The 19,078-nt window shown below is 32.1% G+C and overlaps 2 protein-coding genes across 2 annotated transcripts; one reads left to right on the forward strand and one right to left on the reverse strand.

Annotated features, from left to right (window-relative positions):
- Nucleotides 1-6,134: 6,134 nt before the first annotated feature.
- Nucleotides 6,135-9,097, reverse strand: LOC114369346 (probable arabinosyltransferase ARAD1). Its single transcript, XM_028326899.1, has 2 exons — nucleotides 8,123-9,097; nucleotides 6,135-6,689 (listed from the first exon to the last, which is right to left on the reverse strand). Exons 1-2 carry the CDS (start codon nucleotides 9,095-9,097, stop codon nucleotides 6,135-6,137), a joined length of 1,530 nt encoding a protein of 509 aa, XP_028182700.1.
- Nucleotides 9,098-14,580: 5,483 nt separating this feature from the next.
- On the forward strand, nucleotides 14,581-18,241 carry LOC114412013 (14-3-3-like protein GF14 iota). Its single transcript, XM_028375778.1, has 7 exons — nucleotides 14,581-14,828; nucleotides 16,032-16,338; nucleotides 16,771-16,858; nucleotides 16,968-17,077; nucleotides 17,167-17,315; nucleotides 17,677-17,723; nucleotides 17,965-18,241. The coding sequence occupies exons 1-7, from the start codon at nucleotides 14,756-14,758 to the stop codon at nucleotides 17,968-17,970; spliced, it is 780 nt and encodes a 259-aa protein (XP_028231579.1). The 5' UTR covers nucleotides 14,581-14,755; the 3' UTR covers nucleotides 17,971-18,241.
- The last annotated feature ends 837 nt before the right edge of the window (nucleotides 18,242-19,078 follow it).

A 19,078-nucleotide genomic window follows, 5' to 3' on the forward strand; every position in this document is an offset into this window, starting at 1 on the left:
TTTTAATTGATTAGAGAATAGCCATAACATCTTTAATTGATTAGGCTTCTATATATTAAGTGTTAAGATCATATTTAAAACATTAGTTGTGATTAATCATATGTAATAATATAATCTACCCACAAAAATTTTATTATATTTGTATGATTAATTAGGATAAAAGATCAGGTTATATTTCTTAATTTACTCATAGGAATTAAGAAAAAAAAACATAATATTATGTCACTATGCCTGGTTTAATGTCACTAGGTTCATAACCTAATACAAGTTTTACATTGGTAAAACATAATATTTTATTTAGTCTCAAATTATGAATAATGAGAATGTATGTTTGCACTTTGCAGTTAATTAATTATGATATTAAGTGTGACATTCTGGAATTAAAAAGGGACAATTATAAGGTTTGGAGGGAGAAAATTCTCCTTCATTTAGGCTGGATGGATATCGACTATGCCATTAGAAAAGAAATGAACCACTAGGTATTACTGAAACTAACACTCGAGATGATGTTGATCTTTATGAAAAATGGGAGAGATATAATCGCCTCTCTATGATGTTCATAAAAACCAATATATCTGCTAGTATTCGTAGTTCTGTTGATTAGCATGAAAAGGTCAAGGATATTTTGAAGCCCATTGATGATCAATTTGTTACATCTGATAAGGCCCTTGCCAACACCTTTATAATGCAATTCTCATCCTTAAAGCTCCATGGGATAAAAGGAGTGTGTGATCACATCATGTGCATGAGGGATATAGTGGCTCAACTGAAAGCTTTGGAAGTTACCATGTCAGATTCTTTCCTAGTACACTATATTTTATGTACTTTGCCTATGCAGTATTCCCCTTTCAAAATCTCTTATAACACACATAAGGATAAGTGGTCAATTAATGAGTTATTGATTGTCTGTGTTCAAGAAGAGGAAAGGTTGATAATGGAAGAAGGTGAAAAGGTATATTTGACTACTCAGGGAAAGAAGAAAGCAGATCAAGCCAAGAATAAGGGCAAGATTCTTGCTCAACCAGTCATATAGAAAGAGTCAAAGTGTTTCTTTTGCAAGAAAAAAGGTCACATGACGAAAGACTGCTCAAAATTTAAAAGCTGGCTCGATAAGAAAGATACTTCATTTACCTATGTTTGTTATGAATCTAATATGGTTAATGTTAATCATAATACATGGTTGATTGATTTTGGTTCTACAATCCATGTTTCTAATACCTTGTAGGGTACGGAAAACCTAAGGAGGCTAGTGGGAAGTGATCAGTACATATATTCAAGAGGCAAGATGAGCTCGCATATGGAAGCCATTGGGACATGTAGTTTAGTTTTAAGCGGTTTTATTTTGTGTTTAGAAAATACATTTTACGTTCCAAGTTTTTCTAAGAATTTAATTTCTGTATCAAAACTTGCACCATTGGGTTTTTCCTTTAACTTTTCGGATTTTGGTCTTTCTTTAATTAGTAAATCTAGAATTATTGGTTCTTGTGCATTACTTGATGGGCTTTACTTTATTGAATTGCAAAATGATGTTGCCTATAATTTTATGTAATATACTGCTGGGTTAAAATGATGTGTTGTGAATGAGGAATCCTTTATGTTGTGGCATCGAAGATCAGGACACATCTCTTTCAGTAGGATTAAGAGATTGGTAAATGAAGGAGTACTTAGTGCTTTAGATTTTGCTGATTTTGAAACTTATGTAGATTGCATTAAGGGTAAGCAAACTAACCAGTCTAAGAAGGGTGCAAAGAGGAGCTCAAACCTATTAGAAATCATACACATTGATATTTGTTGTCCAGACATGGACTTAAGTGGTTTGAAATACTTTATCACTTTTATAGATGATTATTCACGATATATGTATCTCTACATACTTCATTCTAAAGGTGAAGCCTTAGATGCCTTAAAAGTTTTTAAGGTCAAAGTGGAGAAACAATGTGGAAAGCAAATTAAGATCATGAGATCTGATAGAGGTGGAGAGTACTATGGTAGATACACGGAGAATGGACAAGCACTTGGTCTATTTGCCAAGTTTCTTCAAGAACATGGGATTGTTTCCTAGTACACTATGACTGGTTCTCTGGATCAGAATGGTGTGGCAGAAAGAAGAAACTGAACTTTAATGGACATGGTGAGGAGTATGAAGAGTAATAGAAAACTTCCTTAATTCTTGTGGATTGAAGCACTAAAGACGAATCCGTATATATTAAATCTAGTACCAACCAAGGTTATCTCAAAGACACCTTTTGAGTTATTCAAAGGTTGGAAACCAAGTATATGACATATACGCGTTTGGGATGCCAGTCTGAAGTGAGAATTTATAACCCACAAGAGAAGAAACTAGAGTCAAGGACTATCAATAGGTATTTCATTGGATATGTTGAAAAGTCTAAAGGGTATAGATTCTATTGTCCATCAAATAACACTTGGATTGTGAAATCGAGAAATGCAAAAATTTCTTGAGAATGACTTGATAAATGGGAGTGGCCAATTTCAGGACATTACTTCTGAAAATGATCACTATGAAGCTCAACCCTCTGGCTCAAATGATAGATTGATTGTCATTCACACCCCTCAAGTACAAATGGGTGTTAGACAACTAGTGATTGAAATTCCACAAACTATTGAAAATGATCCTGTAGATCAAGTTGCTGATGAGGAACAACAAGTTCCTCATGAAGATCACGTAGCAGCATCAAGAAGGTCTACTAGAGTCAAAAGGTCAGCAATTCCTAGTGATTATGTGGTATATCTGCAAGAATCGAACTACAACATTGGAGTCGCAAATGATCTTGAATCATTTTCATAGGTCATGAGTTCTAAGGAATCAAACTTGTGGTACAATGCTATGAAAGATGAAATGGATTCTATGTCATCTAACCCAGTTTGGGATCTCGTCGAGTTACCTAATGGTGTAAAAACCATTGGATGTAGATGGGTCTTTAAAACAAAGAAAGACTCATAAGGCAACATTCAAAGACATAAGGCGATACTTGTTGCCAAAGGGTTCACTCAAAGAGAAGGAATCGACTATACAGAGACATTTTCTCATGTATCTAAGAAATATTCTTTTCCGAGTAATTATAAAATTAGTAGCTCATTTTGACTTTGAGTTACATCAGATGGATGTGAAACGACATTCCTTAATGGTCATCTAGAGAAAGAAGTTTACATGAAACAACCTAGAGATGATTGGCTACTCAGATTCAGACTATGCTGGCTGCGTTGATTCACGAAAATCAATATCTGGTTATATTTTTATGCTAGTTGGTGGAGTTGTATCTTAGAAAAGTGTCAAGCAGACCTTGACTATTACTTCCACTATGGAGGCTGAGTTCATTTCCTGTTTTGAGACTACCTTGCATAGTGTATGGTTGAAGAGTTTCGTGTTTGAACTTAGAGTTGTGGACTCTATTTCAAGGCCATTGAAGTTGTATACCGTGACAACTTTGTTGTGATATTCATGGCTAAGAACAACAAAAGTGAAAGTCAAAGTAAGCACATTAACATCAAGCACTTAGCCATAAGAGAACGTGTTAAAGAAAAGAAAGTGGTCTTTGAACACATTAGCATTGAGTTGATGATTTCCGATCCTTTGACTAAAGGCATGCCACCAAAGAATTTTAAGGATCATGTAGTACGAATGAGACTTGGTTCCATGATGTGATTTCATTGTAGTACAGTTGTTATTTTTTGAAACTCTTATTTAGTTTGATGTTTTCTCATATGGTTTTGTGCACATATTCATTTATTTATTTTGAGAAATATCATTAAGTTTAGATTTGGAATAAATATATGATTTATTCATAAAGTTGAGAGCTAGCATTTAGAGACTTGATATATTGTGGTACATGGAAGATAACACTCATTATTAGAGGACCTATCATCGTGACTCCTATTTTGTTTCTTGTTATGACTAATGTTGGGTTAAATGGATCAAGTGGGAGAATGTTGAAATTTTCAGTTCTTATATCCTCAGACTGTTTTTCTGTTGCAATTTTTATGGGAAGTGAGTTTTTGTACATGGTCCATTTTCTTCCCACATTCAATCTTTATCTTCTACAACATTCAGCAACAAACAACAACTCACGTTTTGATCCACTAAGGTTGAGCTTTGTGATAGGCAGAGTTCTATATATAGCAGAGTTCTATATATAGAACCGGGTGCTCTCAGTTTTGATCACCAAACCTACTTCTCTCTTCAGATAAAACATACCATTGAGTTTGAGCGAGTGAGGGTCTGAAAAATTAAAACTGTGAAGGCTTAAGAAGGTCGATAGCAATGGTCGGAGGTGGGTATCTCTGAAAATTATTTTTCTTCTCTGCTTCCGTTGTTTGATCTAAATGTGTTGCTTATTGTTAAGACCAGTACATTTATGTTTTGTAAACAGAACTACAAACACTTTATATCACCTTCATTTGTTCCACCCTATATTCACGAAAAAAACAATTTCTAAACTTCATTTTTTAACATCTAATTGGTTGTGATTCAAACCTGACATCATTTCACATTCTTAATAACTTCACATTTTCAGTGGTATCATTTATGAACTCCATGCACTTATGATAATTGTTATCACCTCAGATCCTTGGGAGGCAAGATTCAAGTCACACGGATTGCAGAATTCAATACTGAAGCAACATTTTACTTCCACAACCACACTTTGACCAGTCTTATATGACGAAAACAAATGTTTCTATCTTGAGCCTTTAATCTTTAAACAATATCATGCATCTGCCTTTTGTTGTTATATTTAAGCTATTGAATCTTTCCATATACTGCAAAATTAGGCATGTATAGGGTAAGATTCAACAATTGTTTTGCTGCTATAGAAAGTATAATACTTCCAGTTATAGTGGACTACCTATAAATACAAGTTACTCTATCATCAATTTATTATTTTCACAGTAAAGTATTTCATGACATTATTAGCTTATATCATTTCCGAAAGTAACTAATGTTTTAGATTATATCATATTCTATACATATACAACAGTAGGCTGTACCCGTGGGTATGCATGGGTGCTGTATTAGTCTCAAGTAAAATGCGAGTCAAGTTTGTTTTTCATTATCATGAGATTGATACACAAATTTTGGACGCTGACTAAGACAGGAGAGCAGAACATTCTCTTGTTTGTTGGGTTGTGGCATCAATTATCTCATGGCAGAATCCCAAATGCGTTAGGTCACAATTGACTCGTGGTGCTAAGGCTGTTACGCTCATAAGTAGAAAGAATTGTGTCCTGACTATCAGCTATGACTTTTGGCCTAGTGGTAAGTGTTTAATCCAACATCTCTCATTGTGGGAAAGAAATCTTAGATGGTGATATATATTCATTTTTAAATTAACGGTTCAGATTAATTTTCTTTTATTTTTTGGCACCGTCACACTCCACTGCATGTCCCTGTACGAGGCAAGTTCTACTCTCCCACCATAGTAGACTGCAAGTGAAGTATAATTTTATATTTAAAATCTTTTGTTTGTAAATATAAGTAGATTTTTTCTATATTGTTATAATGTTTGGTTTTGTCTCACAAAATAAAATATAAACATATACTCTATTATTTATTTTTTAAACGAATAAATATATAAGTTTTTTTTAAAATATGTTTAAAGACAAATACAACCGTGCAAATGCACAGTCACTCAGATCAGTCCTAAGATAAAATAATTAAAGTTCATACTTTAGGTCGACTAATAAAAAAACATTTGTTTTTAATTTTTATAAAGCAAAATAGATTATATTTATTAAAAGAAATATCACATATCTTGGTAAATGATTCAATATATAATTTTTTCATTTTAAATAAAAACATTTTTTTAATATTTATTTTAGATCTCATTTATAATTGGATCAATCTTGTGCACATATGACTCACTGGTTACTTGAACAAATGATACATAAAAGAAATCTTCATCATATACCCCAACTAGAAATGAACATCTTTCCTATTAAAAATCTTTTGGTAAGAGCAATACAATAACGTCAGTATCAAAATCAGAAGTGAGAACTTTATAATAAGAAAAAAATGTTAAAATGTCAATATCAATATATAAGAAATGTTCTCACAATTCCAAATGTAAATAAAAATAAAACTGACATTTTTCATATCCAGATCAATAGTACCATTTTCACCAAAAATTCTTTGGAACAGGTATTGATCTTAGTCCTTCGTCCGTACTTGGAGGGGACCTAGAAAACCTCTCAAACCTATTTAGCTTTAATCTCATAGCAGGAACCTTACGTGCAACAGCTTGCCAAATCATTTGGACAGCATCATTTTCCTTAGAAGGGAAGTGAAATTCAAAGAAATGTTCAACCTCTTTCAACTTGTTCCACATTCGGGTCCACTCTTCTTTGGCAATACCCCTGATGAAGTTTATTAGAAACTTTTCTTTGATGGCATCACTAGTACGAACAAATATGCAGAACTCAGAGTAATCAATGACATCTTCATATGGTAGCTCAATTTTGTCACTGATGATGACAGGGACACAGTGACTAGCAATGGCATCGAACAATCGGTTCGATGAAGGGGTGTCACCGGCTATGTTGAGGCAGAACTTGGAAGCACGCATGCCTTCTGTTGCTTTCTTGATTCCATCTTTCCCAATGCTTCCAAAGGAAAAATGCACATCCTTTTCATCTTTCAGAAGATAGAATAGCTCTTGCCGCGCTAAACCTCCCTGATCACAAGGAAAAGAAAGTCAAGATATGCAGAATTCATTTTCGAAGCATAATTTATATTATGTAAGCAAGAGAAGGAAATAAATGGTACAATCTACCAGTTTTGCCGATAATTAATCTCTATTGGGAATCTAACTGATCACCTTTGATAAAGTTTTTCCTCTCAATCACGTTTTTTTTATCTATAAAGTTCGAATCCGAAACCTTGCTTAAGAGAATCGAATTCAATACTACTCGGACCAACTACTTATTGGTAGAAGGAAATAAATGGTGAATTTGCAAAATTTTGAATATAAAGAACTGTATAGGCACACAAGAGACGCCATGTGATTCCAATTTAGATTGAGCTATAAATAAGATGGACACGGAGCATTTATAAACATGAATCCATAATCCTGCTAGGAGATATGGTTCATTTGTGTAGTAACTGAGGGTAATTGGGAAAAATCAAATCTCAAAAGAAATAAGTCTAGGTATGTAACAAGCATGATAAAAAAAAAAATCAACTCTTTTCTTGGTGTGTTTAGGAAGTAAACAAGAATGCACAGTAGCATGTGACAACTGTTGTCTCAGAAACAAAATACCATCTCCAAAACAATAGGTTGGTTTGTTCCATTTCTTACCCCCTAAATTACAAAACATATGTACAATTTAGATTATTGAGAACAAAAATTGCAACAGAATAAGACGCCAGACAATAATAAAGTGGATATCATTTTGACTTCACAACACTCCGTCTTATAATTCTTTCAGACAGTTAACTTTATCAAACAATTGCATAAGATTTTGTAACTAACATGATCAAAACATCATTTTTTTATATTTTAGACAAGAAATTTCTCCTCTGGAAATTAATATTGCATCAGACCAATACTTGTACATAAAATTTACTTGATATTTCACCATAATTCCCAAAGAAAGATATTCTTCAGAAAAGTTCCTCCTACTGTACTTAAAACTTAGTTAAGCAAAGATATGGTCATTAGCATATATGTTGGAAGCATGGAGAAGCAAAGAAACATGTAATAGAACATATTACATGACAAGAACCTGGTATTCAACCAACCAGTGTATACAGAAACTCAAGGGCTCAAATTTCACCAATTTCAGACTCGTTGAGCCACATAAATACTCTAATTTAGCTGATAGGATTCCTTCATTATTGACTCTATATTGTTATGTCTGAATAGCCTAGAGGGAATGTAGCAGACCCTCATGAATGTATGCGAAATCGTCAAAGATTGCTATATAAGATACATATCCAGTGACTCTTACAGAATAGGGACACCATTAGCCCCCTTAAACACTGTTTAATTGTAATAGAGAAGTAAATTGTTCGCTAACTTAAATGAATTCTAGATGTCAATGCAGAACTATCTTTTCTGAAAAGCCAAAACAACCAAGATATTAATAAAGAGCATGAAGGCCATACATCTTTTCTATATATTGCCCCTTGGAAGTACAACAATGTCGGTCGGCTATCAAAGTTGGAGTTGTCATTGACATAGGAACTGATTAAATGTTTATAAGGTGCAATCACATCCTTTTCAACATTAGCTATATTTGGAGGATACCTCCCAAAGTCTGAAAGAATGAATGTAGCAGGCCACAACTTCATTCTTGCATCCAACATACTGTTGGGATGGTGTGCTAAAATCAAATGATCCTTTCCTCCTGATCTCTTCCATTCCTCTTGAGCCATCAAATACGTCACTAACTTTTCTTGCAGTATCTTGTTCTTGCTTTTCTTTACATGCGGTTTACTTTTCGAGTAGCGGTTATAGCTCAAAGATGAAAAGAATGGCACAAATATAATATCGGCTTCACTAGAGTTTTGAACTCGGATTACAGTCCTAGCCTTAGAGGCTTGGGGAAATTCTGAAGCAAGAATATCCAATGTAAGCCAAAACTCTATACTATGTTGCAAATTCAAACCCCCAGGGTAACCAGGTATATTAGTTCTAACATCAGGCCACACACTATTCCCACTTGGTTTCCAATCCAAGAGTCCAAAATGGAACTCTGGAGGTAAATCATACATGAAAACCTTGAGAACAACCTCATCATTTCTGTTGCATTTCTTTCCATCATGTTTCACTAGTTTTTCCTTCCCATTACGAGCTTTTGTCTCACTTGCCTCTTCTACATCTTCACTATCCACAAGAATCGCTCGGTTCCCAAACGAAGATTCAACATTTTGCTTCTGCATATGAGACTTTGAACCATCTAAGGTAGAGAAAAGCTTTGAATTGGGCAACAAGTTATGGTCAATGAAATGAGGACGACTCGTGGATCGGAGAACAAAGAACCAAGACATGATGAACAGAACAGATGTCATTATGAAGAAGAAAAGCAATGACTTTCTAGAAACAACCTTGAGGGAAGAAGCACCAATTCTCTCAGCCATTGTTATAGTACTCAAAATTACTATTTCAGCACTTCACTCCCCTATTTGGCACAATCATAAACCATGGTTAACTTTGCAATGTCTTAAGAGAAATTGTACAAACTACAAAGACAATGAAGAAGGGTATGATCATACACAAACAATACAACATGAACCTCCACAAATGAAAAGTTTTTAAGATGACATTAATAGCACAATTCACCATTCATTGAAATTACCAAACCGAGATGTGATGAGTGATTACTAGCTGCATAGATAAACATTGTGTCAAAACCCAATTGAGATTAGAAACAAGGAGATCCACGTTTCCTATTATCTCAACATAATAGCAACATGAAGAAAAAAAAAAAGATGTTGCTTTAGTGGTGTAGCTGTGGTTGTTGACATAAAAAAAAAGAAAAGACTATTTAGTTTCTGTGACAATGTGTGTAGAGTTGGAATGAAATGGAATGCAAGAAAAGAGCGAATGAATAGGGTCTAACGGTGGAAGCGGGCTTCTAAGCTTTGAACTCCACTATTTTGTGTCTCTTATTCTTTTTACTTGTTAGGAATCTATAGCTTCTGCAAAGAAAGAAGATTTGAGGTGACAAGGTAACAATTATTTATATTTTATTTTATTTTTCACTAATGACTAGTTTTTATTTTTATAAATCTTAAATACTATTATAGATTTATAATAATAATAATAATAATATACTATTAAATTTTTCTTATCAATAATTAGTTTTGAGACGGAAATATGCTTAATGTTTATTATTTTATTTTATTAAAATCAAATATTTTTAAAAAAGTTATAATAATAAATCTTTTTCATTCATAATTGTCAATTATCATAATAACAAGGATAACTATAATTTTTCATGTTTGTAATAGTCAAATATTAAATCATTTTTATTAATATTTTATTGAAAATATGAAAGAACCTAATTATTTTAAAAATAACATTTCGATTGAATAAATTAATTACAATTCATGAGTAAAAGATATAATTGCATTGCAGTGTAACATTTAATATAAACAAATATTAAATTTATATATTCACTATTGATAAACAAATTTTAGAGTTAAATAACAAAGGCTTAATTAAATTTTTAGTCGATTAGGAAGTTTTTTATTTCTCCAAATTTTTTTATTTTTTAGTCCTTCAAATTTAATAAATATTTTTTTAATCTCTTCCCTCAAATAAAAATTATATTTTTAGTCCTTCATATTTTGGCAGAGAGACTAAAAAAAGCAATTTTTGAATTTAAGGGACTAAAAAGTGTGAAATTTTATTTGAAGAACTAAAAAATAGACTTCTTTCTCCTAATTTGAGAGACTAAAAACATAATTATGCCTAATAACAATAATAATATTGATAAATATAAATATAGTTAGTGGGAAGTAATAATATGAATCTAGTTATGGATTGTCTTAAAAATGGGTATAAAAAAAATAAAGAGAAACTTCACCCTAACCGTGGTTTGTCGGGTGTAGAACAAAGTGGACGCTCTCAATAGAGAAACATTAAATTTGATTAGTCTAATCCCTTTGTCCCAAAAGAATAGCCGTTTTAAGTTGTTTTGCACATATAAAAAAAACAATAAACGGTAATATTTTGATAAAATTAACCTTATATCATCATTAATTTATTTATGGATTTTGTTATTCACCATTAATATTATAAGTAATATAAGTGGAAAAAAGTAATTAATGTTACATTAAAAAATTAAAATTGCTATTAATTTGGGATAATTTTTTTCTCCAATTACAATGAATGGAAATACAAATTTTGTCTTGAAATCTTAGAAGAGATTCTTATTTATAGGCTAAGCATAACATCCCTTGAAGTACATGTAGCAGTGTATTCCTATCGGGTATTAATTGTCTAGTAACAATTACTTCCTACTAAGTTTTCCGCTAAGCATTTATTTTCCACCAAAAATTACTTTCCACTAACCATCATAATGGTTTAGGAAGCCTAAAAATATTAAAATTTGATATAGAAAAAGATGAAAAGACATTTAAATTTAGTCCCCCAAAATTAAGTATGAAATTAACAAAATGAACTTAATTAAGTATTCACCCTAAAAATAATTAAGTAATTCATCCAAATAAACTCCAACTCACATATGCATTTTGCGTATTAAAGTGTTGGACTCATTTTCTCTCTAAATTATTGTCTTTATGTTTATTAAAATAATCCTTAAATGGTAGATATGAGACAATTTTTAGATTAAACTCTAGTTTAGCTAAATCTTCTTTAGCTTACACCTCCATGATTAAGCTTTGAAAATTTTTTTTGCTTCTTTTAGCTTCTACTTTTATTAATGAGTCTTCCAACCATTGCAAATTATATTTGAAATAATTGGATCTTGACAAGATCATATCATTCCCTTCCTCTTCAAAGTGATTCGTCCACGAATCAAGTTTAGCATATGCATCAAACAAAGATAAGTCATTTACCATAAAAGTAACATTTACTTGATACTTACCATGAAAAAAAAGTTCATAAGTTTAATCACTTATATTATGCCAACCAATGAATTGTGCCATCTTAAAGAACTTGTCACAACCACAAAAAATAGAATCATTTTGGTCCTTTAAGCCTTGAGGCTTTTGCATTTTTGAAAGCTCAAGTTTATTTTCATTATATGTGTTGCATTCCTCCTTTAAAATCAGTTCTTTAAGTTCTTCAAAAGATTATCATCACCTATAAACAAAGGTTTAGAATATAAAACTTCACATTCCTTATTTGAAAGAACTTCTTCAATTTCTTTCAAAAGAAGCTCATCATAATTAAACAATGAGTTAAACTATAAACAAAATTATTATTCCCTTCCTTAATCTTTTTCGCTCAATTCTTTCTTTTTTATCTCCTTTTCTTTCAACTTATTTTCCTCAACTCTTTTTCTTCTCTATCTTTTTCTTTTGATTTCTCACACTCTCTTTCTTTTCTTGTCTTTATTTGGTCTTCAAAGACTTGCTTTGTAGACAAATGAATAATTTCATGCTCATTGTGAACAAAAGAGAACCTTTGTAATTTTTTGTGCAAAATTCTTTGACTTGATATAAATCTCCTTCTCATGGTAGTCTTCATTTCTTTCCATGTACAAAAAGGTTTTTCCCATATCTAAGCCTATTACTTACAAATAGATCCCACCAAATGCTATGATAATCAATGATTTAGAAATCACTATTTTATTTTCTCCTCCTCTAACAAACCATGATAGTCAAACACATGTTTAATTTTTCTCTCCCACTCTAAATATAGTTAAGGATAATTTTTACTTTGGAATAATGGGATTGTCATTTGAATATTTCCTAAATGATCATCTTTTTCTTGATTCACCTTTTCTTCTCCTTCTAGTGATTTCATTATAATGCTCCTCTTCTTCTTCCTTATCATGATTTCTATAAGAGGTACCTTAGACTTGGAAGTAGATTGCAAATCATCAAATTTTGCATTTAGAGCCTTGAATTGTTCTTGAACAACCTTCATATACAACTTGAGATCAACCTCCTTATCACTCACCCGTGATTAAAGTATTACAAACATTGAGTTAGAAAAATAAAATTCTCACACAATCACTTTCTTACATGTTTTCCCTCAAAATATGTTTTAGTCGCTTGTCTTAATTGGTTTTTTTCCTTTGATATCCTCACCATTCTTACCATTTATCACTCAATTTTACTGTCAAAACTCTTGAGTAAGAAACTTTAAAAATGATTCTACACAACAATAAATAGTATAGAATTAGTGATATGGCAACTTTAAGTAAGAAACACTAGCAAGAACAAGAGAAATGTTAGGAACACATTCTCTAACACATTATTTTGAACATACATTCTTCTATTAGTTGAAATTGATTAGAAATCACAAAATTTAGTGAGTCTCGAGTCTCATTCAATGACTTTCTCTCATAATTTTATAGTTTTCAATAATTTTAGGCAAAATTGCATTTTTGGTCCCCCTAGTTGTCTCTAATTTCGATTTTAGTCCCTCTTTAAATTTATTCACGAATTTAGTCCCCCAGTTATGTCAAATCTTGTAAATATGGTCCCCAAGCCCAGATTTGAACATTGACTGTCACAAAAAAATGTTGACTGGCATGTGTTACGTTCTGACTAGACATGAAAAGGTGTGCCCAAGAGTCAACTCTAACATTTTTTCATTCATCGTCCAATCAGAATGTGACACGTGACAGTCAACGTTGTTTTGTGACAGTCAACATTCAAATTTGGACTTGGAGACCACATTTACAAGATTTGACATAACTGGAGAACTAAATTCGTGAATAAATTTAAAGGGAGACTAAAATCGAAATTGAAGATAATTATGGGGACCAAAAATATAATTTTGCCTAAATTTTAATCAATAAGAGAGTGTATTAGGAGAAGTATCTTTCTAGCACTCCTCGAAGAACAATAGAAATAGAAACATGTTTTCTTTTTTCAATGAGACTATATCAAAAAAAAGATGTATAAAACCAACAAAGGAAATGAGACCATAATAGAAACTTTCTCTTTTTCTGACTTTGTGGTAAGTAATTTGAAGCAAAACTAGCATTTTAACTTGATAGTAGAGACTAAAGAAAAAATCTTTAAAGAACTTAAAAAAATTACTTTAAAGGACTAGAAAAACACCTTTTTTTTTTCTTTTTTGACAATGTTTGATAAAATCATGTAAATATTTTTATAATCAAAAATAAAAAATTTAGACAATATAAAAATCATACAAAAATTATTAGACAAGTTAGAAATATATCTTAAAAAGTTAAAAATGTTAAAAAGTGAACCAAATTATTTGTATATCACTAAACCGATCTCAAAAATATTGAAAACCACCTAAACCAAAAACCACAAAAATAACTAAATCTAAAAAACTGCAAATTTTTTATAGTTTGGTTTGGTTTTTTATTCTTGTTATAAAAAATCGAATCAAACTGAATAAACTGTATATTATAATTATATTGATTTTTAGTGTAGTAATTAATAATAAGAAAATTACATATTTTACTTTCATGTATTAAAAAAAGATATACTAATATTTTTAAAAAATAATATTACATATCAAGTGATACACAAATTATTATTATATTACAAAAAATTTAATAATATCATTTTAAAATAAAATTATATATGTTTTTGTTAATAGAAAATTTTAAATTATAGTAATGATTAAAAAAATAAAAAAAATCACCAAAGCAAACAAAACTGTAAAAACTAATTTTGTTTCATTTAAATTTAATATTAAGTTTAAATTCAACTGAATCAAATTATATTTTTATTTTATGTTTAATTTGCATGATTTTTTTTCTATACAGTAAACCAAACCACTGCGAACACCCTACAACAAGACAATCCTACAATAAATAAATATAATAGCAAAAATTACAGATAAGCATTGTTCTCTTCTCTGAGTCGATCACGATTTGCGCGCTTCCTCTTTCAAACTACGAGATCAAACGGTTGAGATTTCGGTCTCCCTTTGACCCCCACAACATGCTCGCATCTTTAACTATATAATCACTCCACTCATTTCTATTTTTCTTCCTTCATTGCGTCGTTGTTTGTTGTTTCCCTTCATCTATTTTTTCTTCGCCCCCTTTTGTGTTTCTTTTTTTGGTTGTTTGTTCTTTCTTCTCGTTCGTCGCTTTGTGATCTCTCTCTGCAACCATGTCCGCCGAGAAAGAGAGAGAGACCCAGGTTTACTTGGCCAAGCTTGCCGAGCAGGCCGAGAGATACGAAGGTCTTGTTACACTTACGCTTTTTTTTTTCTTATAATCTGAGTTTTTTTGTTTTTGTTTTTTAATGTGTTGTTTTTTTTAATGTTTTTCTTGATGGGGTTTGTGTTTTTGATGCTGGCATTGGTCTGGATCTGTTTGTTGGATTGTTTTCTGGTGGTTTTTTTTTGGATTGGATTGGTTGGGGATGTGGATGGATATGTAAAAGATTTGATTTTGAGATGTGGGTTTTGATTTTTTTATGGATTAGTTTGTGGATTAGATCGTTTTCCGTGTGACCCCCCTTATTTTTGTTGATTTGTAATTTGTTGATTAGATTTATGTTGTAATTGTTTTTTTATTGTGGCATTGTAGTGGATTTGACATGTTAATTGTTGGATTTGATGTTTTGTCTGGAAAAAAATTAAAAGGGGGGAACAACTAGGGGTATGTTTGATTTTTATTCTCAAAATTTGTTTTTAGTTTCCACAGTGTAACTAGATAAGATTGCTCAGATTTGGTGGAGGGTGGTGTAAGGCAAAGAAAAAACAGTGTGGAATTGAAGGAGAGATTGAACATGATGAAAATAGAAGAAAATGAGAAAACATCTCCATGCTGTTTCTGATTTTGGTTTTTTAAGCACTTATTTTGGGAACAATTTTCAAAACTTATTAGATTTTGGATGAGAAATTGATTGACGAGTAATGTGAAATTGTTTTAGAAAATAGTTTTTATATTCAAAAAGTGAGAAGAGAATCAAATGTGCCCTAAGTTTCAAAACTGAATACGGATTACCAATGTGTTGTCATGGGGCCAATGGGGAAGACTTTTTAATTTATGTTTTGTTTTGTCTCGCAGTGAATCATAAAGAATGAAATACTGTCCTTTTTTCTTGGATCTTGAACCTGTCTACCTCTATTTGATAAACTATTTACATTGCTACTCTTTTGATGGCAGGGGGAAGATATGAATACACTTCTTTTTATTTCTTTTACCTTTTGAGTGTCAACTTCTTGCCTGATTAATTTTTTTTTAAGTGTTGTTTAGTTAATTTTGTCTGATTTTTGACCTGGTTAGACAAAGTCTGTTTTATGCTCAGAATCTACATTGTGAGCTTAATTGTTGCATAATGCATAGTGCATGCCAGTAATCTGTGCTATGAACTGTTTACAAAATACAAATAGATAATATTTTGATCTGTGCTCTGAAACTTAATGTTTATTATGCAGAAATGGTTGAGTGTATGAAGAAAGTAGCAAAACTTGATCTTGATCTAACTGTGGAAGAAAGGAACCTCCTCTCAGTGGGATACAAAAATGTGATTGGTGCACGAAGGGCCTCTTGGCGCATCATGTCCTCAATTGAGCAGAAGGAAGAGTCTAAGGGAAATGAGCACAATGTTAAACTGATCAAGAGTTACTGCCAAAAAGTTGAGGAGGAACTCTCCAAAATTTGTGGGGACATTCTGACTATTATAGACCAGCATTTGATTCCTTCTTCCGCATCAGCAGAAGCTAGTGTTTTCTACTATAAGATGTGAGTCATGTTGCTACCTTGCTGTGCTACTTGCTTGATGAATTCAATTCCTTTCCTTGTTCTTTCAGCAATTACCTTTATCTCCATATTCTTTTTTGAGTATTTTCTTCCCTTGAGTAGATATAATTGCATTTTCTGGTTAAAGGCTAAAAGAAAGGTATTAGTACGGATCTGGTAAAGCATAGAATCTGTATGAATATGATGATTTGATTACTTATTTTTGTGTGCCCCATGTACTGTTTTTCCATACAGTGGGTAGAACACTCTTTGCTTGAGTTGTTCTTGGTTCTATAGGGACTCCAGTGCTATGAATGAGTCATTGGATTTGTGTTTTATACTCTTCTCAACATTAATGTTGTACAACATCTCTTGTTGGTTACCACATACTTTTCTTTGATATCCCTGATTTCCTTTATTCTTCTTTTGATCCAGGAAAGGTGATTATTTTCGGTATCTTGCTGAGTTCAAGACTGACCAAGAAAGGAAAGAGGCAGCTGAACAGTCACTGAAAGGATACGAGGTACGTGTTTGTCTGTTTGATCTTGTGTTTTAGCACTGAACTAGCTCATAAATTATTTATATTATACACTATACCGTCATTTGATTTTCACTAATGTTTTAATTATCAGGCTGCTTCAGCCACTGCAAACACAGATCTTCCATCAACACATCCAATCCGTCTTGGACTTGCACTCAATTTCTCTGTCTTTTATTATGAGATAATGAACTCTCCTGAAAGGTAAGTTACTGGTTCTCTCATTCTGCATGGATCCATTTAATTGTTTTTGTTGCTAGCTCTTGTCTGAATATCATTACTGAAACTTACAGGGCCTGCCATTTGGCTAAGCAAGCTTTTGATGAGGCAATTGCGGAGTTGGACACCCTGAGTGAAGAGTCATACAAGGACAGCACTTTGATCATGCAGCTGTTGAGAGACAACCTGACTCTCTGGACCTCTGATTTGCCTGAGGATGGAGGTGAGAATGATTGACACTTGATATAAGATGCATTTGAGTTTTGCATAGGGAAAGCAATAAATATTGCACCATATGTTGCTGAATAATGATGTCCTAGAGACAGAAGTGATTATGTATAGTTTGTACAATATCATTGCAACTGTTATCTTCCACTCACTTTGTCCCCCTCCACCTTGTGAAACAATCAAATTAGGATGAATGGAAAATGAAAAAAAATTGCATGCTCTTGGGTTGATTATCATGAAGAACAATGTCATTGTTCCAAGACTGGTTGTCTTCAGCTGAGTCACTCTTAATTAACTGCATAATTATGTTTCTTGTTATTTGGTTTATAAGCTAAAATGTTGATGCTCTCATGCAGGTGAGGACAGCATAAAAGCTGAAGAAACCAAACCTTCTGAGCCTGAGGTGTGTGCATTATAAGTTTTGGCTATGCATACATGATTTTCTTCAGAAATTTGCACAAAGCCATTTTATTCTTTGTAGAAAATAAGTAAATTCTTTGTATATGTAAAATGACTTAGGGTCTGTCTAGTTTGAAATTTTTTTCTCATTATTTTTTCAAATAATTACAAAAAATATTGCATTTTTTTTCTTTAGTCACTGTTTATAATAAACAAGGTTTCTTATTTTGACATTACTTTTGCAGCATTGATGTGATTCAATAGTCAGAAATCTAAGGTACTCTCAAAGAGGACATTTTCTAGCAATGGATTTGGACCCGGACAATAGGGACTGTGGTTGGTGGCCATTTCATAATTCTTATGCTCTCTTAATATCTTTACCAAAGCTAGAAGATCTGCACCCTTTTTTTTTCCTTCAAACTTTTTTCTTATTACCTTCTCTCTGTTTTAAGTAAAATGGTCAGTTAAGCAATGAACAATTTACATTTACCCTTATAAGCATCTTCATTCCTTCGTTCATTATGTTTGGATTTATTTTGCTTAAGATGTTTGTGTTTCCTATATACTCCTAAATAGTACACAAAACATTCAACAATGGTTTAGAAATCGTGCTGTCTCCTGACAAGAAGATTGCACCTAACATGCAATCTCTCCCCTCCAAAATTCTACCAAACAGAAATAACCTCAAGGTCCCAATGAGTAGTTTTTTCATACTTGTTAAATGGATTAACTTAATTAACAATAGCCACATATAGAGCAAATATGCAACAAATATGGCTGATTGAAAAAAAAATGGATCGAGCAAAGCCCAAAAGCAAGTGTAATATGAGCACGATTCAATAAATATATATAACCCATAGACAGGAAACAGAAGTATGAAGGTAATTGTTATTAGTAATATGTTAAAAAACGTGTTATTAGTTAAAAAAATTGTGGGGAGCAAAACTCTTATTTTGAATATTTAACACAATTTACATATCCAAAATTCAAATTTGAGATTATTGCTTAATTTAGAATAACTTTGCTTAAGCTGATACATGCATTCTCAAATGGTGTTGCTAGTTCTCATTGATATTTATACTTCTTTCTTATTACACTCCTTCTGCTTTATATGATTATCAAATAAAAGTTTATTTCTCTGTATCCATACTTACATCATCTCCCACTCCCACCGGGGGGTGACTAGCTAGTTTTGGCATGTTGGGGGATATCATTATCGTTTTGGCATGTTGGGGATATCATTATCGCCGAACCAAATGCTTATATTGGATTTACCGGTAAAAGAGTAATTGAACAAACATTGAATAAGGCAGTACCAGAAGGTTCACAAGTAGCTGAACGGAAATAATTAAGTTATAT

This window comes from Glycine soja, chromosome 1, assembly GCF_004193775.1.
Source record: "Glycine soja cultivar W05 chromosome 1, ASM419377v2, whole genome shotgun sequence".
NCBI classification, from domain to species: Eukaryota; Viridiplantae; Streptophyta; class Magnoliopsida; order Fabales; family Fabaceae; genus Glycine; species Glycine soja.